The 24,656-nt window shown below is 44.7% G+C and overlaps 1 protein-coding gene across 1 annotated transcript in view; it reads left to right on the forward strand.

Annotated features, from left to right (window-relative positions):
• Positions 1–24,656, forward strand: part of top2b (DNA topoisomerase II beta) — a 62,986-nt gene that overhangs the window by 35,815 nt on the left and 2,515 nt on the right. The window contains 12 exon segments of the mRNA XM_080786775.1: positions 792–992; positions 4,896–5,091; positions 8,454–8,545; positions 9,480–9,638; positions 11,271–11,354; positions 13,607–13,801; positions 15,135–15,324; positions 15,630–15,794; positions 18,446–18,647; positions 19,143–19,225; positions 22,207–22,281; positions 23,483–23,545. Of these exon segments, the coding sequence (XP_080642901.1) occupies positions 792–992; positions 4,896–5,091; positions 8,454–8,545; positions 9,480–9,638; positions 11,271–11,354; positions 13,607–13,801; positions 15,135–15,324; positions 15,630–15,794; positions 18,446–18,647; positions 19,143–19,225; positions 22,207–22,281; positions 23,483–23,545 (1,705 nt within the window).

The raw sequence follows: 24,656 nt of genomic DNA on the forward strand, positions 1-24,656 counted from the left end.
TCATGATCGGAGCTTCCGTTGCTCCAGACTGTACGACGGAAGCATTTATATTTTACTCATGATCAGAGCTTCCGTTGCTCCAGACTGTACGACGGAAGCATTTATATTTTACTCATGATCAGAGCTTCCGTTGCTCCAGACTGTACGACGGAAGCATTTATATTTTACTCATGATCAGAGCTTCCGTTGCTCCAGACTGTACGACGGAAGCATTTATATTTGACTCATGATCAGAGCTTCCGTTGCTCCAGACTGTACGACGGAAGCATTTATATTTGACTCATGATCAGAGCTTCCGTTGCTCCAGACTGTACGACGGAAGCATTTATATTTGACTCATGATCAGAGCTTCCGTTGCTCCAGACTGTACGACGGAAGCATTTTAACATTGCGAGATTCAACGGTCTGGGGGTAGCCTGAGCTAACGTGTTAAGTTTCTGGTCTATAGGGGTGGGTCGCGGCTGAGATATGCGCACGCCCTGATTGGATCTCACCGATCTGTCCGTCAGCCCTGGCCACTCCTCCCCCACCTAGTGAAGCGCTACGTCACATAATTTGGAGCGACGCCCACCCGGAAGCGTTGACTCCCACTTCTAGACCGAGGCAAGCCAATGCGTTCCTCCAGGCTTTCATTTTTCGCGCAGCCTGGGTATCGAGGCTAGGCCAAGGGAGACTAGATATCACTCAGCGCCTCACTCACCTCATGACCCATGCTCCATGTTTATTGTGTAAGTAAGTAAGTAAGTGTGTGTGTGTGTGTGTGTGTGTGTGTGTGTGTGTGTGTCCTCCAGACCTATAAGGAGTCCGTCCTAGAGCCCATGCTGCAGGGCACAGAGAAGACCCCCGCCCTCATCAGCGACTACAGGGAGTACCACACAGACCAGACGGTGAAGTTTGTGGTCCGGATGTCTGAGGAGAAGCTGGTCCAGGCGGAGGCCGCTGGACTCCACAAGGTCTTCAAGCTGCAGTCCTCCCTGACCTGCAACAACATGGTGAGGATTTAACACATTCTGACCTGAGATCAGCTGCAGTCCTCCTTGACCTGCAACAACATGGTGAGGATTTAACACATTCTGACCTGAGATCAGCTGCGGTCCTCCCTGACCTGCAACAACATGGTGAGGATTTAACACATTCTGACCTGAGATCAGCCGCAGTCCTCCCTGACCTGCAACAACATGGTGAGGATTTAACAGTAACACACAGCTCCTGTTTGACCACATGGACAGTAACAGTTTCTTTGCTCGCCACTTCAAGAAGGCGGTCGTTGCAAGAAAGTGCCGCTGCTCTGCGGCGACATGGGCTACGCTTGCATGCGGGCCCTTTTTGTCTAAGACCATTTTTATTCCTCGGGAGACAAGTAATAAAGAACCTTGAACAGTAACGTGTATTATAGAGAGTATGCACATGCATGCTTTTCCCATCAGGACACGGCCCCCTCATCTAAACCGAGGGGCAAAACATTGAGCAGCATGGAGTTTTGGAGTTTTGGAGTTTGGAAGCGCTCACTCAACCGTCCTGCCGTACCACCTGTTTCTAAATGTCACGTAATGCAGGAGGCAGCTAAATGTTGTTATTGAAAACAAGCACTTCCAAACTCTGACACTTTGAAAAATAATCAAATGCGGGGCATTTCTTGACAGAAAGTAGCTCATAACGTTTCTCTGGTGGATCTTTATGAAATGGATAATTCAAGCTTTTCGTACAGCTGCAATGTTGGTGAGTTTAACATTGTTTAATGCAGTGAGACAGGACTTTTCTGTTTGGATGAATGGGCTGTCATGGCCTGAAAGTAGTTTTTTGCCACTCAGTGGGCGTTCCTGCATAACTTCTAGGTACGTTGATGTCACGCGCATACCCTCTATTCCTCCATCAGGTGCCGTTTGACCACATGGAGAGGTTATTTAACAGTAACATGTATTATTATTATTATTATAGGTGCCGTTTGACCACATGGAGAGGTTATTTAACAGTAACATGTAGTATTATTATTATTATAGGTGCCGTTTGACCACATGGAGAGGTTATTTAACAGTAACATGTAGTATTATTATTATTATTATAGGTGCCGTTTGACCACATGGAGAGGTTATTTAACAGTAACATGTAGTATTATTATTATTATTATAGGTGCCGTTTGACCACATGGAGAGGTTATTTAACAGTAACATGTAGTATTATTATTATAGGTGCCGTTTGACCACATGGAGAGGTTATTTAACAGTAACATGTAGTATTATTATTATTATTATTATTATTATTATAGGTTCTGTTCGACCACATGGAGGGGTTATTTAACAGTAACATGTATTATTATTATTATTATTATTATTATTATAGGTTCTGTTCGACCACATGGAGAGGTTATTTAACAGTAACATGTATTATTATAGGTGCCGTTTGACCACATGGAGAGGTTATTTAACAGTAACATGTATTATTATAGGTGCCGTTTGACCACATGGAGAGGTTATTTAACAGTAACATGTATTAGTATTATTATTATTATAGGTCCTGTTTGACCACATGGAGAGGTTATTTAACAGTAACATGTAGTATTATTATTATTATTATTATTATAGGTGCCGTTTGACCACATGGAGAGGTTATTTAACAGTAACATGTATTAGTATTATTATTATTATAGGTGCCGTTTGACCACATGGAGAGGTTATTTAACAGTAACATGTATTAGTATTATTATTATTATAGGTGCCGTTTGACCACATGGAGAGGTTATTTAACAGTAACATGTAGTATTATTATTATTATTATAGGTGCCGTTTGACCACATGGAGAGGTTATTTAACAGTAACATGTATTAGTATTAATTATTATTATAGGTCCTGTTTGACCACATGGAGAGGTTATTTAACAGTAACATGTAGTATTATTATTATTATTATAGGTGCCGTTTGACCACATGGAGAGGTTATTTAACAGTAACATGTAGTATTATTATTATTATTATTATAGGTGCCGTTTGACCACATGGAGATGTTATTTAACAGTAACATGTAGTATTATTATTATAGGTGCCGTTTGACCACATGGAGAGGTTATTTAACAGTAACATGTAGTATTATTATTATTATAGGTGCCGTTTGACCACATGGAGAGGTTATTTAACAGTAACATGTATTAGTATTATTATTATTATTATAGGTGCCGTTTGACCACATGGAGAGGTTATTTAACAGTAACATGTAGTATTATTATTATTATTATAGGTGCCGTTTGACCACATGGAGAGGTTATTTAACAGTAACATGTATTAGTATTAATTATTATTATAGGTCCTGTTTGACCACATGGAGAGGTTATTTAACAGTAACATGTAGTATTATTATTATTATTATAGGTGCCGTTTGACCACATGGAGAGGTTATTTAACAGTAACATGTAGTATTATTATTATTATTATTATAGGTGCCGTTTGACCACATGGAGATGTTATTTAACAGTAACATGTAGTATTATTATTATAGGTGCCGTTTGACCACATGGAGAGGTTATTTAACAGTAACATGTAGTATTATTATTATTATTATAGGTGCCGTTTGACCACATGGAGAGGTTATTTAACAGTAACATGTATTAGTATTAATTATTATTATAGGTCCTGTTTGACCACATGGAGAGGTTATTTAACAGTAACATGTAGTATTATTATTATTATTATAGGTGCCGTTTGACCACATGGAGAGGTTATTTAACAGTAACATGTAGTATTATTATTATTATTATTATAGGTGCCGTTTGACCACATGGAGATGTTATTTAACAGTAACATGTAGTATTATTATTATAGGTGCCGTTTGACCACATGGAGAGGTTATTTAACAGTAACATGTAGTATTATTATTATTATAGGTGCCGTTTGACCACATGGAGAGGTTATTTAACAGTAACATGTAGTATTATTATTATTATTATAGGTGCCGTTTGACCACATGGAGAGGTTATTTAACAGTAACATGTATTATTATTATTATTATAGGTGCCGTTTGACCACATGGAGAGGTTATTTAACAGTAACATGTAGTATTATTATTATTATAGGTGCCGTTTGACCACATGGAGAGGTTATTTAACAGTAACATGTAGTATTATTATTATTATTATAGGTGCCGTTTGACCACATGGAGAGGTTATTTAACAGTAACATGTATTAGTATTATTATTATTATAGGTCCTGTTTGACCACATGGAGAGGTTATTTAACAGTAACATGTAGTATTATTATTATTATTATAGGTCCTGTTCGACCACATGGAGAGGTTATTTAACAGTAACATGTATTATTATTATTATAGGTGCCGTTTGACCACATGGAGAGGTTATTTAACAGTAACATGTAGTATTATTATTATTATAGGTCCTGTTCGACCACATGGAGAGGTTATTTAACAGTAACATGTAGTATTATTATTATTATAGGTGCCGTTTGACCACATGGAGAGGTTATTTAACAGTAACATGTAGTAGTATTATTATTATTATTATAGGTGCCGTTTGACCACATGGAGAGGTTATTTAACAGTAACATGTATTAGTATTATTATTATTATAGGTCCTGTTTGACCACATGGAGAGGTTATTTAACAGTAACATGTAGTATTATTATTATTATAGGTGCCGTTTGACCACATGGAGAGGTTATTTAACAGTAACATGTAGTATTATTATTATTATAGGTGCCGTTTGACCACATGGAGAGGTTATTTAACAGTAACATGTAGTATTATTATTATTATTATAGGTGCCGTTTGACCACATGGAGAGGTTATTTAACAGTAACATGTAGTATTATTATTATTATTATTATAGGTCCTGTTCGACCACATGGAGAGGTTATTTAACAGTAACATGTATTATTATTATTATTATTATAGGTCCTGTTCGACCACATGGGCTGCATGAAGCGCTACGACTCTGTCCAGGACATCCTGAAGGAGTTCTACGAGCTCAGACTCCACTACTACAAGCTGAGGAAGGACTGGCTGCTGGGCAGCCTGGGAGCCGAGGCCTCCAAGCTGAGCAACCAGGCCCGCTTCGTCCTGGAGAAGATCCAGGGCAAGATGACCATAGGTACGGTTTACTGTCCCTGTGTGTGTGTGTGTGTGTGTGTGTGTGTGTGTGTGTGTGTGTGTGTGTGTGTCTGTGTGTCTGTGTGTGTGTGTGTGTGTGAGATCTATGCATTTACTGTGAGAAGATCCAAGGACAGATCACCATCTGTAAGAACCTGGGTGGATTTGCTACAGTTCATAACTTATGATTATATTTATCACTGGTCTGTTGTTCTCTATTAGAGAACATGTTATTTATCACTGGTCTGTGGTTCTCTATTAGAGAACATGTTATTTATCACTGGTCTGTGGTTCTCTATTAGAGAACATGTTATTTATCTGGTCTGTGGTTCTCTATTAGAGAACATGTTATTTATCTGGTCTGTGGTTATCCAACAGAGAACATGTTATTTATCTGGTCTGTGGTTCTCCAACAGAGAACATGTTATTTATCTGGTCTGTGGTTCTCTATTAGAGAACATGTTATTTATCTGGTCTGTGGTTCTCTATTAGAGAACATGTTATTTATCTGGTCTGTGGTTCTCCAACAGAGAACATGTTATTTATCTGGTCTGTGGTTCTCCAACAGAGAACATGTTATTTATCTGGTCTGTTGTTCTCCAACAGAGAACATGTTATTTATCTGGTCTGTTGTTCTCCAACAGAGAACATGTTATTTATCTGGTCTGTTGTTCTCCAACAGAGAACATGTTATTTATCTGGTCTGTGGTTCTCTATTAGAGAACATGTTATTTATCTGGTCTGTGGTTCTCTATTAGAGAACATGTTATTTATCTGGTCTGTGGTTCTCTATTAGAGAACATGTTATTTATCTGGTCTGTGGTTCTCCAACAGAGAACATGTTATTTATCTGGTCTGTGGTTCTCCAACAGAGAACATGTTATTTATCTGGTCTGTTGTTCTCCAACAGAGAACATGTTATTTATCTGGTCTGTTGTTCTCCAACAGAGAACATGTTATTTATCTGGTCTGTTGTTCTCCAACAGAGAACATGTTATTTATCTGGTCTGTGGTTCTCTATTAGAGAACATGTTATTTATCTGGTCTGTGGTTCTCTATTAGAGAACATGTTATTTATCTGATCTGTGGTTCTCCAACAGAGAACATGTTATTTATCTGGTCTGTGGTTCTCTATTAGAGAACATGTTATTTATCTGGTCTGTGGTTCTCCAACAGAGAACATGTTATTTATCTGGTCTGTTCTCCAACAGAGAACATGTTATTTATCTGGTCTGTGGTTCTCTATTAGAGAACATGTTATTTATCTGGTCTGTGGTTCTCCAACAGAGAACATGTTATTTATCTGGTCTGTGGTTCTCCAACAGAGAACATGTTATTTATCTGGTCTGTGGTTCTCTATTAGAGAACATGTTATTTATCTGGTCTGTGGTTCTCCAACAGAGAACATGTTATTTATCTGGTCTGTGGTTCTCCAACAGAGAACATGTTATTTATCTGGTCTGTGGTTCTCCAACAGAGAACATGTTATTTATCTGGTCTGTGGTTCTCTATTAGAGAACATGTTATTTATCTGGTCTGTGGTTCTCCAACAGAGAACATGTTATTTATCTGGTCTGTGGTTCTCCAACAGAGAACATGTTATTCATCTGGTCTGTTGTTCTCCAACAGAGAACATGTTATTTATCTGGTCTGTTGTTCTCCAACAGAGAACATGTTATGTATCTGGTCTGTGGTTCTCTATTAGAGAACATGTTATTTATCTGGTCTGTGGTTCTCTATTAGAGAACATGTTATTTATCTGGTCTGTGGTTCTCCAACAGAGAACATGTTATTTATCTGGTCTGTGGTTCTCTATTAGAGAACATGTTATTTATCTGGTCTGTGGTTCTCCAACAGAGAACATGTTATTTATCTGGTCTGTTGTTCTCCAACAGAGATCATGTTATTTATCTGGTCTGTGGTTCTCTATTAGAGAACATGTTATTTATCTGGTCTGTGGTTCTCCAACAGAGAACATGTTATTTATCTGGTCTGTGGTTCTCTATTAGAGAACATGCTATTTATCTGGTCTGTGGTTCTCTATTAGAGAACATGTTATGTATCTGGTCTGTGGTTCTCCAACAGAGAACATGTTATTTATCTGGTCTGTGGTTCTCTATTAGAGAACATGTTATTTATCTGGTCTGTGGTTCTCTATTAGAGAACATGTTATTTATCTGGTCTGTGGTTCTCCAACAGAGAACATGTTATTTATCTGGTCTGTGGTTCTCTATTAGAGAACATGTTATTTATCTGGTCTGTGGTTCTCCAACAGAGAACATGTTATTTATCTGGTCTGTTGTTCTCCAACAGAGAACATGTTATTTATCTGGTCTGTGGTTCTCTATTAGAGAACATGTTATTTATCTGGTCTGTGGTTCTCAAACAGAGAACATGTTATTTATCTGGTCTGTGGTTCTCTATTAGAGAACATGTTATTTATCTGGTCTGTGGTTCTCCAACAGAGAACATGTTATTTATCTGGTCTGTTGTTCTCCAACAGAGAACATGTTATTTATCTCGTCTGTGGTTCTCTATTAGAGAACATGTTATTTATCCTGTCTGTGGTTCTCCAACAGAGAACATGTTATTTATCTGGTCTGTGGTTCTCTATTAGAGAACATGTTATTTATCTGGTCTGTGGTTCTCTATTAGAGAACATGTTATGTATCTGGTCTGTGGTTCTCCAACAGAGAACATGTTATTTATCTGGTCTGTGGTTCTCTATTAGAGAACATGTTATTTATCTGGTCTGTGGTTCTCCAACAGAGAACATTTTATTGATCTGGTCTGTGGTTCTCCAACAGAGAACATGTTATTTATCTGGTCTGTGGTTCTCCAACAGAGAACATTATATTGATCTGGTCTGTGGTTCTCTATTAGAGAACATGTTATTTATCTGGTCTGTGGTTCTCCAACAGAGAACATGTTATTTATCTGGTCTGTGGTTCTCTATTAGAGAACATGTTATTTATCTGGTCTGTGGTTCTCTATTAGAGAACATGTTATTTATCTGGTCTGTGGTTCTCCAACAGAGAACATGTTATTTATCTGGTCTGTGGTTCTCCAACATGTTATTTATCTGGTCTGTGGTTCTCCAACAGAGAACATGTTATTTATCTGGTCTGTGGTTCTCCAACAGAGAACATTTTATTGATCTGGTCTGTGGTTCTCTATTAGAGAACATGTTATTTATCTGGTCTGTGGTTCTCCAACAGAGAACATGTTATTTATCTGGTCTGTGGTTCTCTATTAGAGAACATGTTATTTATCTGGTCTGTGGTTCTCCAACAGAGAACATGTTATTTATCTGGTCTGTGGTTCTCCAACATGTTATTTATCTGGTCTGTGGTTCTCCAACAGAGAACAAGAGCAAACGGGAGCTGATCAGGATGCTGGTGCAGAAAGGCTACGAGTCTGACCCGGTGGCGGCCTGGACCAAACAGCAGGAGAAGGTATGGTTCGTATGAAGAGAACATCTATGAATAGTTTACAGTGTACTGAACCTGTTCTATGAATAGTTTACAGTGTACTGAACCTGGTGTTCTATGAATAGTTTACAGTGTACTGAACCTGTTCTATGAATAGTTTACAGTGTGCTGAACCTGTTCTATGAATAGTTGACAGTGTACTGAACCTGTTATATGAATAGTTTACAGTGTACTGAACCTGGTGTTCTATGAATAGTTTACAGTGTACTGAACCTGTTATATGAATAGTTTACAGTGTGCTGAACCTGTTCTATGAATAGTTTACAGTGTGCTGAACCTGTTCTATGAATAGTTTACAGTGTACTGAACCTGTTCTATGAATAGTTTACAGTGTGCTGAACCTGTTCTATGAATAGTTTACAGTGTACTGAACCTGTTCTATGAATAGTTTACAGTGTGCTGAACCTGTTCTATGAATAGTTTACAGTGTACTGAACCTGTTCTATGAATAGTTTACAGTGTGCTGAACCTGTTCTATGAATAGTTTACAGTGTACTGAACCTGTTCTATGAATAGTTTACAGTGTACTGAACCTGTTCTATGAATAGTTTACAGTGTGCTGAACCTGTTCTATGAATAGTTTACAGTGTGCTGAACCTGTTCTATGAATAGTTTACAGTGTGCTGAACCTGTTCTATGAATAGTTTACAGTGTGCTGAACCTGTTATATGAATAGTTTACAGTGTACTGAACCTGTTCAATGAATAGTTTACAGTGTACTGAACCTGTTCTATGAATAGTTTACAGTGTACTGAACCTGTTCTATGAATAGTTTTCAGTGTACTGAACCTGGCGTTCTGTGAATAGTTTACAGTGTCCTTGCAGTGTTGTGTAATCTGCGCTGTGATTGGCTCTCATCTCATCATGTGTTGTGTAATCTGCGCTGTGATTGGCCCAGGCTCTGGAGGAGGAGGAGGACCGTGACGGAGAGGAGAGCGACGGCTCGATAGACTCCGGCTCGTCGTCTGGACCGAACTTCAACTACATCCTGAACATGCCTCTGTGGTGCCTGACCAAGGAGAAGGTGGAGGAGCTACTGAGACAGAGAGACCTGAAGGTAACATTAGAACCCTCTGTGGTGCCTGACCAAGGAGAAGGTGGAGGAGCTACTGAGACAGAGAGACCTGAAGGTAACATTAGAACCCTCTGAGAGACCTGAAGGTAACATTATAACCCTCTGAGAGACCTAAAGGTAACATTAGAACCCTCTGAGAGACCTGAAGGTAACATTAGAACCCTCTGAGAGACCTGAAGGTAACATTAGAACCCTCTGAGAGACCTAAAGGTAACATTAGAACCCTGACCAAAGAGAAGGTGGAGGAGCTGCTGAGACAGAGAGACATAAAGGTAACATTATAACCCTCTGAAGGTGGAGGAGATCCTTAAACATGAAGGTACAAACGTCACCCTGTGAGCAAAGGGTTCACAGCACAGTGGTCCTTGTGAGGTCACACAGTGGTCCTTGTGAGGTCACACAGTGGTCCTTGTGAGGTCACACAGTGGTCCTTGTGAGGTCACAGCGGTAGTTTCATTATATAGATATTCCACTGTTACATTCTTACCTTACGTATGTTTCATGATAACCACTTCTGTATGTATTCGTGTTACCATGTTTTTGTTCTTGCTTAATGTAAGTCTCTGGATTAAGGGCCGGTTCATGGGTTCGGCTCTGTAGAGCCTACAATGTGACGTCATTATTATTCATGGGTTCGGCTCTGTAGAGCCTACAATGTGACGTCATTATTATTCATGGGTTCGGCTCTGTAGAGCCTACAATGTGACGTCATTATTATTCATGGGTTCGGCTCTGTAGAGCCTACAATGTGACGTCATTATTATTCATGGGTTCGGCTCTGTAGAGCCTACAATGTGACGTCATTATTATTCATGGGTTAGGCTCTGTAGAGCCTACAATGTGACGTTATTATTATTCATGGGTTAGGCTCTGTAGAGCCTACAATGTGACATTATTATTATTCATGGGTTAGGCTCTGTAGAGCCTACAATGTGACGTTATTATTATTCATGGGTTAGGCTCTGTAGAGCCTACAATGTGACATTATTATTATTCATGGGTTAGGCTCTGTAGAGCCTACAATGTGACATTATTATTATTCATGGGTTAGGCTCTGTAGAGCCTACAATGTGACATTATTATTATTCATGGGTTAGGCTCTGTAGAGCCTACAATGTGACGTTATTATTATTCATGGGTTAGGCTCTGTAGAGCCTACAATGTGACATTATTATTATTCATGGGTTCGGCTCTGTAGAGCCTACAATGTGACGTCATTTGGCTCTGTAGAGCCTACAATGTGACGTCATTTGGCTCTGTAGAGCCTACAATGTGACGTCATTTGGCTCTGTAGAGCCTACAATGTGACGTCATTTGGCTCTGTAGAGCCTACAATGTGACATTATTTGGCTCTGTAGAGCCTACAATGTGACGTCATTTGGAGCCTACAATGTGACGTCATTTGGCTCTGTAGAGCCTACAATGTGACGTCATTTGAGGTTCGGGGGGTGGGGGGTACCGTCCTAAAGTCGCCTCTTCGGTGCTACTGACAATTTCTGACGAGCCGAAATAATTTCGGCACTACAGCGGAAACAGCGGTAAAATAGGAGTATGAATCGGCCCTAAGAGCGTCTGATTGTAAGTTGTTTAACATTGAGGTGTTTTTCTGTGCAGAAAGGAGAACTGAACGAGCTCTCCAGGAAGGACTCTGAAGATCTGTGGAAAGAAGATCTGTCCGTGTTCGTAGAGGAGCTGGATGTGAGTTCATTATAATTGTAACAATCGCCCTTTACTTATGCAAGGCAAATTATTACTAAGGAAAAATTAAGCGTGATCGTAGGGTTATAGTCTGAATGCTTTATATAGAGATGCTCAGACATGGCAATTGACAGAATCTAAAGTACACTTCCCAGGTAACGCCTCTCCCTGTCTCTTTCCCTACTGAATATAATAAACAGGCACAAAAACGTAAACCAACAAACAATAATTATTTCCCAAGCTCCCCCAAAGTCAGCAGAGAATACAGTCCGCGTCCGTCGTCCCCCTCAAATGAGGCGCGCGCACGCGAGAGTCTACAACTGTTCCAACACAACGACAAGTTCCTCTGCTCAAAAAACGGTCCAACGGAAATACGAAAACGCTCGGGGTACCCCTATATTTATAATCCTCAAAGAACAACTTTGGAACGGTCTCACGGGTAGCACCGGTCTCACCCTGTTAGCCTCCAAACAGAACGGTCTCACGGGTAGCACCGGTCTCACCCTGTTAGCCTCCAAACATCGGAACGGTCTCACGGGTAGCACCGGTCTCACCCTGTTAGCCTCCAAAAAGAACGGTCTCACCGGTAGCACCGGTCTCACCCTGTTAGCCTCCAAACAGAACGGTCTCACCGGTAGCACCGGTCTCACCCTGTTAGCCTCCAAACAGAACGGTCTCACGGGTAGCACCGGTCTCACCCTGTTAGCCTCCCAACAGAACGGTCTCACCGGTAGCACCGGTCTCACCCTGTTAGCCTCCAAACAGAACGGTCTCACCGGTAGCACCGGTCTCACCCTGTTAGCCTCCAAACAGAACGGTCTCACCGGTAGCACCGGTCTCACCCTGTTAGCCTCCAAACACCGGCCGGTAATCCTCACTTCCAACGCCGATCCCCGACGGCAGCGGCATACGTGATGCCCAATCCGCTGGGCCCGACTGTTCCTTATAGTTACTACGGCTGCAGATACGCTCGTTTAAACATTGAACAGCGGTCTCAACGTAAAACGCTATCTGGCGCCTGGAGCTCCTCTCCTCTGTGCAGGCCTGGAGCTCCTCTCCTCCTCTGTGCAGGCCTGGAGCTCCTCTCCTCCTCTATGCAGGCCTGGAGCTCCTCTCCTCCTCCGTGCAGGCCTGGAGCTCCTCTCCTCCTCTGTGCAGGCCTGGAGCTCCTCTCCTCCTCTATGCAGGCCTGGAGCTCCTCTCCTCCTCCGTGCAGGCCTGGAGCTCCTCTCCTCCTCCGTGCAGGCCTGGAGCTCCTCTCCTCCTCCGTGCAGGCCTGGAGCTCCTCTCCTCCTCTGTGCAGGCCTGGAGCTCCTCTCCTCCTCTGTGCAGGCCTGGAGCTCCTCTCCTCCTCTGTGCAGGCCTGGAGCTCCTCTCCTCCTCTGTGCAGGCCTGGAGCTCCTCTCCTCCTCTGTGCAGGCCTGGAGCTCCTCTCCTCCTCTGTGCAGGCCTGCACTCTGTTTGTTGTGAGATCTCCCCTCCCCCCGTGTGTCACTTCCTCTACTAGTAACGATTGGGTGGTGACAATCAACCAGTCACTGACAGCTGTCAATCACCCCTGTACGAATACTTGTGAATAGAAGATAATAATATTTAAGTATTCAGCGTCACACGTTACATTTCTTTACATAAACAATAACATGCATAGGGACAATAAAGCAGAGAAACATTGAAATGTGCTTCGTCACATACCTAATGACCGAAAATAGCCGATCTGTAAGCTACAAGCTTCCCTGGAACATGTTTTCAGATGGCGGTCGGCGGCCAATTACATATTATAGTTTTTGGGGTCCTTTGAGAAGCAAAGACACAGAAACATAATTATGGACTTTCTGAAAACTGTCATGATTTAGAAGACATCTGTAGAATCTGGTCTCGGGTGTAAATGGGTTAACCCATTCTGGGCGGGAACCCCTTTTGGTGTTTTAAACATTATGTTATAATTTAGCTATTGAAAAATAGCAGATCTACAAGCTCATAGCGCGCCACTCGGGGGCGCGCTATGAGCTTGTAGGTCTGCTATTTTTGAAAAGAATCGTTAAAATTTGCTGTGGTCAGAACGTGAGAACATTAACCCTTGATGTGTTTGTGGTCAGAACGTGAGAACATTAACCCTTGATGTGTTTGTGGTCAGAACGTGAGAACATTAACCCTTGATGTGTTTGTGGTCAGAACGTGAGAACATTAACCCTTGATGTGTTTGTGGTCAGAACGTGAGAACATTAACCCTTGATGTGTTTGTCTGTGGTCAGAAACTGGAGGCCCAGGAGCGGGAGGAGGTGAGCGCCGGCCGCGTGGCCAAGCTGGTGAAGGGCAAGGTGGGGAAGCCCAAGGTGAAGAAGATGCACCTGGAGGAGACGCTGCCCTCGCCCTACGCCCGGCGGGTGGAGCCGCCCACCCAGCCCATGAAGACCGACGCTGCCAAGAAGACCACCAGGAAGAAGAAGGTAAGACCCACCCTGGTCCTAAACCTAGCCTGGCCCTGCAGACAGCGTGCCCCTGGTCTAGAGGGGCGGGTAGCCTGGCCCTGCAGACAGCGTGCCCCTGGTCTAGAGGGGCGGGTAGCCTGGCCCAGACAGAGTGCTTTCTGGTCTAGAGGGGCGGGTAGCCTGGCCCAGACAGCGTGCTTTCTGGTCTAGAGGGGCGGGTAGCCTGGCCCAGCCAGCGTGCCCCTGGTCTAGAGGGGCGGGTAGCCTGGCCCAGCCAGCATGCTTTCTGGTCTAGAGGGGCGGGTAGCCTGGCCCAGCCTGCGTGCTTTCTGGTCTAGAGGGGCGGGTAGCCTGGCCCAGCCAGCGTGCTTTCTGGTCTAGAGGGGCGGGTAGCCTGGCCCAGACAGCGTGCTTTCTGGTCTAGAGGGGCGGGTAGCCTGGCCCAGCAGACAGCGTGCTTTCTGGTCTAGAGGGGCGGGTAGCCTGGCCCAGCAGACAGCGTGCCCCTGGTCTAGAGGGGCGGGTAGCCTGGCCCAGCCAGCGTGCTTTCTGGTTTCTCACTCCCAATCTTCCACCATAGTCTGAAAACCCACCTCTTCAGACTCCATCTTAGCCCGTAGCACTTGCCGTAGCCTCGCCGACCTTACAGGTGTATGCAAAGGCTCAAATTATGTAATTTAGATAGCATTTTATGTAGACATAGCGCTATATAGTATAATACACGTTACCACAGTGAAATTTGTTGGAGCGGTGAGACGCAGCCGTGCCGCACTCTGGAATCAATTGATTAGTAGATTTGACCCCCCAATCCAACCCTTTGATGCGGAGTGTCAAGCAGGGACTGACCCCCCCCCCAATCCAACCCTTTGATGCTGAGTGCCAAGCAGGGACTGACCCCCCCAATCCAACCCTTTGATGCTGAGTGTCAAGCAGGGACTGACCCCCCAATCCAACCCTTTGATGCTGAGTGTCAAGCAGGGACTGACCCCCCAATCCAACCCTTTGATGCTGAGTCTCAAGCAGGGACTGACCCCCCCAATCCAACCCTTTGATGCTGAGTGTCAAGCAGGGACGCATTGGGTCCCATTTTTACAGTTCTTGGTCTGACCCGGCCGGGGATCGAACCCCGACCTCCCGGTTTCAGTCTAACCACAAGGCCACTGAGCTGGTAGTTTCATTACATATATATATATATATATATATATATATTACACTGTTACATTCTTAGCTTACGTATGATCCTTAATTCATATTTCTTTGTATTGTGATGTATCACCATGTGTTGTTCTTGCTTACTGTAAATCGCTTTGGATTAAGAGCGTCTAATAAGTAAGTGTGTGTGTTTCCTCAGAGTGATGAGGTCTCCCTGAAGATGGAGTTTGACGAGGAGGGTCTGGGAGGAGAGGGAGCCACGCTGGGAGGAGAGGGAGCCACGCTGGGAGCAGAGGGAGCCACGCTGGGAGAGAACTCCAGCGAGGGAGCCGGAGGCGCTGCCAAGAAGACCAAAGCTCCACGAGTCAAGAGGGAGAAGAAAGAGCCAGGTCAGAAACCATGAGAAAGACCCCGATAAAGAACCTGTGAGGTTATAATGTTAATGTTCTGGGTTTTGGAGCCCCCAGGGTGAGGTTAGGAGCCCCCAGGGTGAGGTTAGGAGCCCCCAGGGTGAGGTTATAATGTTAATGTTCTGGGTTTTGGAGCCCCCAGGGTGAGGTTAGGAGCCCCCAGGGTGAGGTTAGGAGCCCCCAGGGTGAGGTTATAATGTTAATGTTCTTGTTTGTACGAGCGCCCAGGGTGAGGGTAGGAGCCCCCACAGTGATGTTTAATATGTTACTGTTCTTGGTTTTAGGAGCCCCCAGGGTGAGGAGACCCCCGGGGGCCAAGGGGACCCCCAAGAAGGTGAAGAAGCGTAACCCGTGGTCTGACGACGAGTCCAAGTCGGAGCCCAGCGACCTGGAGGACCAGGAGACGCTGGTGGTCATCCCCCGGGAGAACAAGTCCCAGAGGGCTTCAGGTACTAGACCCTATCCCTATCCCCCGGGAGAACAAGCCCCAGAGGGCTTCAGGTACTAGAGACCCTAACCCTATCCCCCGGGAGAACAAGCCCCAGAGGGCTTCAGGTACTAGACCCTATCCCTATCCCCCGGGAGAACAAGCCCCAGAGGGCTTCAGGTACTAGAGACCCTAACCCTATCCCCCGGGAGAACAAGACCCAGAGGGCTTCAGGTACTAGAGACCCTAACCCTATCCCCCGGGAGAACAAGTCCCAGAGGGCTTCAGGTACTAGAGACCCTAACCCTATCCCCCGGGAGAACAAGCCCCAGAGGGCTTCAGGTACTAGAGACCCTAACCCTATCCCCCGGGAGAACAAGCCCCAGAGGGCTTCAGGTACTAGAGACCCTAACCCTATCCCCCGGGAGAACAAGCCCCAGAGGGCTTCAGGTACTAGAGACCCTAACCCTATCCCCCGGGAGAACAAGTCCCAGAGGGCTTCAGGTACTAGAGACCCTAACCCTATCCCCCGGGAGAACAAGTCCCAGAGGGCTTCAGGTACTAGAGACCCTAACCCTATCCCCCGGGAGAACAAGTCCCAGAGGGCTTCAGGTACTAGACCCTATCCCTATCCCCCGGGAGAACAAGACCCAGAGGGCTTCAGGTACTAGACCCTATCCCCCGGGAGAACAAGTCCCAGAGGGCTTCAGGTACTAGACCCTATCCCCCGGGAGAACAAGTCCCAGAGGGCTTCAGGTACTAGACCCTATCCCCCGGGAGAACAAGTCCCAGAGGGCTTCAGGTACTAGACCCTATCCCCCGGGAGAACAAGTCCCAGAGGGCTTCAGGTACTAGACCCTATCCCCCGGGAGAACAAGTCCCAGAGGGCTTCAGGTACTAGACCCTATCCCCCGGGAGAACAAGTCCCAGAGGGCTTCAGGTACTAGACCCTATCCCCCGGGAGAACAAGTCCCAGAGGGCTTCAGGTACTAGACCCTATCCCCCGGGAGAACAAGTCCCAGAGGGCTTCAGGTACTAGACCCTATCCCCCGGGAGAACAAGTCCCAGAGGGCTTCAGGTACTAGACCCTATCCCCCGGGAGAACAAGTCCCAGAGGGCTTCAGGTACTAGACCCTATCCCCCGGGAGAACAAGTCCCAGAGGGCTTCAGGTACTAGAGACCCTAACCCTATCCCCCGGGAGAACAAGTCCCAGAGGGCTTCAGGTACTAGACCCTATCCCTATCCCCCGGGAGAACAAGACCCAGAGGGCTTCAGGTACTAGAGACCCTAACCCTATCCCCCGGGAGAACAAGTCCCAGAGGGCTTCAGGTACTAGAGACCCTAACCCTATCCCCCGGGAGAACAAGTCCCAGAGGGCTTCAGGTACTAGACCCTATCCCCCGGGAGAACAAGTCCCAGAGGGCTTCAGGTACTAGACCCTATCCCCCGGGAGAACAAGTCCCAGAGGGCTTCAGGTACTAGACCCTATCCCCCGGGAGAACAAGCCCCAGAGGGCTTCAGGTACTAGAGACCCTAACCCTATCCCCCGGGAGAACAAGTCCCAGAGGGCTTCAGGTACTAGACCCTATCCCCCGGGAGAACAAGTCCCAGAGGGCTTCAGGTACTAGACCCTATCCCCCGGGAGAACAAGTCCCAGAGGGCTTCAGGTACTAGACCCTATCCCCCGGGAGAACAAGTCCCAGAGGGCTTCAGGTACTAGACCCTATCCCCCGGGAGAACAAGTCCCAGAGGGCTTCAGGTACTAGACCCTATCCCCCGGGAGAACAAGTCCCAGAGGGCTTCAGGTACTAGACCCTATCCCCCGGGAGAACAAGTCCCAGAGGGCTTCAGGTACTAGACCCTATCCCCCGGGAGAACAAGTCCCAGAGGGCTTCAGGTACTAGACCCTATCCCCCGGGAGAACAAGTCCCAGAGGGCTTCAGGTACTAGACCCTATCCCCCGGGAGAACAAGTCCCAGAGGGCTTCAGGTACTAGACCCTATCCCCCGGGAGAACAAGTCCCAGAGGGCTTCAGGTACTAGACCCTATCCCCCGGGAGAACAAGTCCCAGAGGGCTTCAGGTACTAGAGACCCTAACCCTATCCCCCGGGAGAACAAGTCCCAGAGGGCTTCAGGTACTAGAGACCCTAACCCTATCCCCCGGGAGAACAAGTCCCAGAGGGCTTCAGGTACTAGAGACCCTAACCCTATCCCCCGGGAGAACAAGTCCCAGAGGGCTTCAGGTACTAGAGACCCTAACCCCGTCACTAACCCTTCCCGACCCTAACCCTAACCCTACCCCCAGGGAGAACAGACCCCAGAAGGCAGAAAGAATGCCAAAAGAATGTTTGCTCCTCATCCATCTCCCGAAATGCTTTTTCGATCATATATTGTATAAATGAAACAATGTAAACTAGCAATATAAAGCAAACAGTTTTTTCCGGATTGTTTCCGGGTCGTGGGTTTCAGAGTAAAAGCTGCCATGTATTTTCCGGCACCCCAGAGCTCCCAAGGAATCCCGGTACGGATTGTGTTTTAATGTCTCTACAGGGTGAATTCTATGCCAACGTCCGTGTCTTTCCGTGTCTCTCCAGCCGGTAACGTCTGTGTCTCTCCGTGTCTTTCCAGCCGGTAACGTCTGTGTCTTTCCGTGTCTTTCCGTGTCTCTCCAGCCGGTAAGGCCAAATACACGTTTGACTTCTCTGAGGAGGAGGGCAACGATGAGGAGGACGAGGAGGAGAACGGTGACGAAGAGGACGTGGCTCTGTCGTCCACGGCCAGGTCGAAGTACCGAGACCAGAGCAACGAGCGACAAGAGGATGAAGAGGAGGAGGAAGAGGATGCCTTTATCTCTGCTCCCAAACACAGCACTACGTAAGACCTGGCAACATGCTAACATGTAGCGTTCATACCAAACACAGCACTACGTAAGACCTGGCAACATGCTAACATGTAGCGTTCATACCAAACACAGCACTACGTAAGACCTGGCAACATGCTAACATGTAGTGTTCATACCAAACACAGCACTACGTAAGAACTGGCAACATGCTAACATGTAGCGCTTATACCAAACATAGCACTACGTAAGACCTGGCAACATGCTAACATGTAGCGTTAATAATATCTCTCCAGGTCCCTCCCAGCACCATAATAATAATAATAATAATAATAATATCTCTCCAGGTCCCTCACAGCACCATAATAATATTATTAATAATAATAATAATAATAATAATAATAATATCTCTCCAGATCCCTCCCAGCACCATAATAATAATAATAATAATAATATTAATAATAATATCTCTCCAGGTCCATCCCAGCACCATAATAATAATAATAATAATAATAATAATATCTCTCCAGGTCCCTCCCAGCACCAGCAGCTAAGAAGACAGAAACCAGCAGTATCTTCTGTTCCAAGTCCTCTGAGAAAAGCAACGACAGTGGTGAGGGTGTGACCTTTGACCTGAGACTGACTGTGTGTGTGTGTGTGTGTGTGTGTGTGTGTGTGTGTGTGTGAGAGTGTGAGTGTGAGTGTGTGTGTGTGTGTGTGTGTGTGTGTGTGTGTGTGTGTGTGTGTGTGTGTGTGTGTGTGTGTGTGTGTGTGTGTGAGAGTGAGAGTGTGTGTGTGTGTGTGTGTGTGTGTGTGTGTGTGTGTGTGTGCGAGTGTGTGTGTAAACCTGATCCTACACATTCTGCAAACCCTTTAATGAACAAGTGTGTTACTCTTCTAGCCTCAAAACCTTTCCATCCCCATTAAATATTTGGTTACGCACGCACACACGCACGCACACACGCACGCACGCGCGCCAGGGCCGGCTGCAGGATGAAATGACTAAGGGTGCAGATGAGAATTCTTAGGGTGCACAGGAAATAGTGTTATTTTATTTCAACATACAGCTATAGCGTTGTTAAATCAAACGGGGTGAGAACTGTACAAGTGCCTCCAGAGGGCGCTGTGGACTGTAGGGGTTTGGAGAAGTGTAGGACGGTTGTTACAGAATAAGAATGGCTTGTCTGTGACCGCAGCCCTGCACTGCACATTTAGTAAAACTTGTATCAGCCTGTTGCCATGTTGAATGATTTAACAATGCATAGCTGAATGCTGAAATATTTACTGCAAGGCAGCATTTATTTAATTTAAGTGTGGTATAGCTACAATCTGCAAACTATTTATACAGTATTCAATCAATCAATCAAAAAGTTTCCGTCTGTTTCTCATGCAGCCGCAGCAGCATTTATTGAATTAAGTGTAGCCTACATGCATGCTACTGCATGCAATCTGTTATAAAGTATTCAATCAATCAATATAAATAAATAGTCTGAACTGCAGCCACAGCCAGGTCGGACACATTTTCTAAAGCATAAAAAACTGTGCAAACTTATAAACCTTTTCAGTCCCTTCCTATAGGCAGAACAGGCAAATGCCTAGGTGCCATGAGAGGGGGGGGGGGGCAACAACCAAGCATGCATTATTTTTTTAACTCATATATACATATTTCATCACAACACACCCTCTGACTGAACTGACATCCCCTATGTCAGTTCATGTGTTCGGTGCCCCCCACCCCGGGGGACACCAAAACTCCTGCCTAGGGCACCAAATTTGTAGGGCCGGCACTGTAATAAACGGATCGCCTGAACTGCAGCCCAGCCAGTGAGCCAGGACCCAGGACAACATTTTCTAAACAAACATTCAAGATTATACATCTGCTGCCTCCCCCTGGCCAGCCGGGGCGCCTGATGGAGGGGAAAGGAACTGGTTGGAATAACGTGTTCCTTTCACGCGCTACGTCCAACCAGGGAAACTCCCCCCTGTCAGGTGTAAAGGAGCAACTTGGACACTCAAGCATGAAGGAAGCATGAGTTCAAGTCCGTTGCTCTCCCCAGGTTGGCGGAGGGTGTGTAGAGCCCAGGATCACAGTAGATGATTGACACAGGGGTGAAAAATGGGTTACAAAATCGTGGGATAAAAAATATATAAAAAAATAAAAAAAGATTATACATCTGTCAATGTGGCCATGGTGGAAAAACAAAAACAAATGAGATGAGATACTAGGCTTTAGTCTCTGGTGGGTCACGTCACGCTGACTCGCGTTGCTCAGCAGTGGAGAGAGAGAGAGAGAGAGAGAGAGAGAGAGCATCTCGCTCGTTCAAAAAGACAGCCATTCCTTCACCAAGTTCACCATTCTCAGCATTCTGTTGCTACTGCTACAATGATACAAAAAATAGAATAGTGAAAAAGAATTAAGCCTATAGCATAGCCTAAAATAGCCTGTTTCAGACAGACATGACAAATAAAACCAGCAGAACAAAATATGCCAGCTAAATTCCAACTGAACCAGTCAGTAGATTGCAGCCTACCAATAATTAGGAAATGTCCGACATGGAAAGCAAAAGGCAGCACCAGACTCCCAAACCAGCTAATGCTAAATTAGCTGTTCTATTGAAAAATTTTGGAGTTGGGTAGGATTGTAGCTCCTGGCTTCTCTGTCCCCAAATCAACCGGCGGCGTGTGTGTGGTGTGGCGGCAAGATTAGGTTTACCGAGGTGGAGTTATTCCAGCTAGAGGAGAGGGCAGATCTTCGGTCTTTGAATCACTTTGTTTTAATTTGTTCTGCACGCTTTTACTTTCCACAACAAAACACGAGGTGAAACTAGGGTCAAAATTCAAATCACTAAACTGTCCGTGGTCACGGTGCCACTGCTGAATAACAGGCTACTGCCTGCGCAGGCAGGTGATTGTAAATTGGGGAATTAGACTGGAGCTGCGCTGCAACGACAACGAGCAATTGATAGGCTGGCTGTGGCTATATAATATTACAGGGTAAAACTGCGTGTTTTGATACCGTCATTGTTATCTCTATGACAATTATAATATTCTGAATATATTTGTGTTATTTTTTATATTTTCATAACTTTACATAGAACATAAACTGAGGGTGCACATTTTGCAACTGAGGGTGCTATGCCCCCTCAGGCACCCCCGTGGCGCCGGGCATGGCGTGCACACACACACACACCGTTCTATTCCCTCTGAACGGACATAGACACACACATCCCAGCTCCCCATAAGAGCTGCTCTGCCTCTCACTGTGCACACACGCACGCACACACACACCCTTCTCTTCTATTTCCTAAATATTAGATGAAGCGTCGTAGGAAGTTGTCAGTCAGCACTCGGTGCTGTTGTCTGTCTGTCTGTCTGTCTGTCTGTCTGCCTGCCTGCCTGCCTGCCTGCCTGTCTGCCTGCCTGCCTGCCTGCCTGCCTGCCTGTCTGTCTGTCTGTATGTCTGTCTGCCTGCCTGCCTGCCTGTCATAGGATTGAGTATTAGGTACCAACATGTTAGACACTACCTCTACATATTCTGCAAGAATATCTGAACCTGTGTGTGTGTGTGTGTGTGTGTGTGTGTGTGTGTGTCAGATGGCTTCAAGCTGGACAGTGATGAAGACAACAGTCCAGTGTTCTCCTCCTACTCCAAACCTCCTGCCAAGAAAGGTACAGCCACTAGAGGGCGCTAATGTTCTAATGTTATTTCAACCTCCCAAAATAATCCTATTGGTCCGTTTCTGACCGAGGCTAAGTGTCTCCATGTGTTTTTTCTTAGTTTATTTTATGTCATGTGAAAGCAGGGAATCATAGCTTCAAGTTGACATATTGGTTGTTCAGTTTGACCCACCGGTTTTGGCTTATAGAGTAATGTCTGCCAGAGAAACGGTTGAGTTGAGAAAACAGTCTTGAAACGTTCACTTCTGTGGAATCTAACATTACACCTAGCTACATGTTTAAGCATTTATTTCATATTTACATGTCTTCTGTGGTCTCTAACATTACACCTAGCTACATGTTTAAGCATTTATTTCATATTTACATGTCTTCTGTGGTCTCTAACATTACACCTAGCTACATGTTGAAGCATTTATTTCATATTTACATGTCTTCTCTGGACTCTAACATTACACCTATAGCTACATGTTTAAGCATTTATTTCATATTTACATGTCTTCTGTGGTCTCTAACATTACACCTATAGCTACATGTTTAAGCATTTATTTCATATTTACATGTCTTCTGTGGTCTCTAACATTACACCTATAGCTACATGTTGAAGCATTTATTTCATATTTACATGTCTTCTGTGGACTCTAACATTACACCTATAGCTAAACGTTTAAGCATTTATTTCATGTCGATTTCAGCTCTGATATTTATTTCAGACATGCTCTAGTATGTGAAGAGTCTGCCTGTGATATTAACCCATTTTGACCTGAGATCAGATTCTAAAAATGTCTGTTTGTTTGAAAATGACAGTTTTCTGAAAAAGCTATGTTTCTATGTCAGTCGTTTTTTTTCAAAAATACCAGACCTACAAGCTCGTATATGAGCTTGTAGATCTGTCCCCCCCCCCCCCCAAAATGGGTTAACTAATTTTGGAGCGAGAAACAGTATCTCTGTATCAAGAAGAGTCACATAGTACATAAGTACATAAGTAGAGCTGACAGATATTCGATATGAAAAGATATCTGCTCCATTTCCATCATTCTACTGTGAAGCCAAACATCTTTAACTCATGCTCTGCTAAAGACGAGGTTTTAGAGGCCGTGGCCATAACGTTATAAATATCACCCAAAGCAGACGACATATGTTAATAACTGTGTGTGTGTGTGTGTGTGTGTGTGTGCGTGTGTGCATCTTCCAGATAACAGTGATGAAGACAACAGTCCAGTGTTCTCCTCCTACTCCAAACCTCCTGCCAAGAAAGGTACGGCCACTAGAGGGCGCTCTGATGCCACTGCTCTAACACTGCAGTTCTCTGTGTCTTTCATGGATTCTAGTTATCTGATTTCACTTGTTTTATATTCATTCTCTGGAAGCATGAAGTCATCAGAGCATTTAAACTGTCAACATGTTCATAAAAAACATAACGGTCTTGATGTTGGATTTGGATATGTCATGGAATGAACTTCCCATTGCAGTCAGAACTACAGACTCACTCCCAATCTAAACTATGGAGTGAACTTCCCATTGCAGTCAGAACTACAGACTCACTCCCAATCTAAACTATGGAATGAACTTCCCATTGCAGTCAGAACTACAGACTCACTCCCAATCTAAACTATGGAGTGAACTTCCCATTGCAGTCAGAAGTACAGACTCACTCCCAATCTAAACCATGGAGTGAACTTCCCATTGCAGTCAGAACTACAGACTCACTCCCAATCTAAACTATGGAGTGAACTTCCCATTGCAGTCAGAACTACAGACTCACTCCCAATCTAAACTATGGAGTGAACTTCCCATTGCAGTCAGAACTACAGACTCACTCCCAATCTAAACTATGGAATGAACTTCCCATTACAGTCAGAACTACAGACTCACTCCCAACCTTCCACCGTAGTCTGAAAACCCACCTCTTCAGACTCCATCTTAGCCCGTAGCCCCTCCCCCAGCCTCGACGACCTTACAGGCGTATGCAAAGGCTCAATGTATGTAATTTAGAGTTATGTAGATTGTAGACATAGAACTCTATATTGTATACTCATAGTGTCATTATATAGACATTCCACTGTTAGGTTCTTAGCTCACATATGACTGATGATAACTATTTCTATGTATGTGATGTTGTTCTCTCTGGATGAAGAGCGTCTGCTAAATGACAGGTCCACACATGGTGATGTATCACCATGTGTTGACCGCTCTATATAATAACCTAATACTCTTAACCCATTCTGACCGGGCACCCATTTTGGTGTTCAGCATCATGTTATGCTTTAGCTATTGAAAAATAGCAGATCTACAAGCTCATATCGCGCCACCGAGTGGCGCGATACGAGCTTGTAGGTCTGCTATTTTTGAAAAATTCGAAGAACGAC

This window comes from Protomyctophum bolini (genome assembly GCF_963924005.1).
Source record: "Protomyctophum bolini genome assembly, chromosome: 17".
Taxonomy (NCBI): domain Eukaryota; kingdom Metazoa; phylum Chordata; class Actinopteri; order Myctophiformes; family Myctophidae; genus Protomyctophum; species Protomyctophum bolini.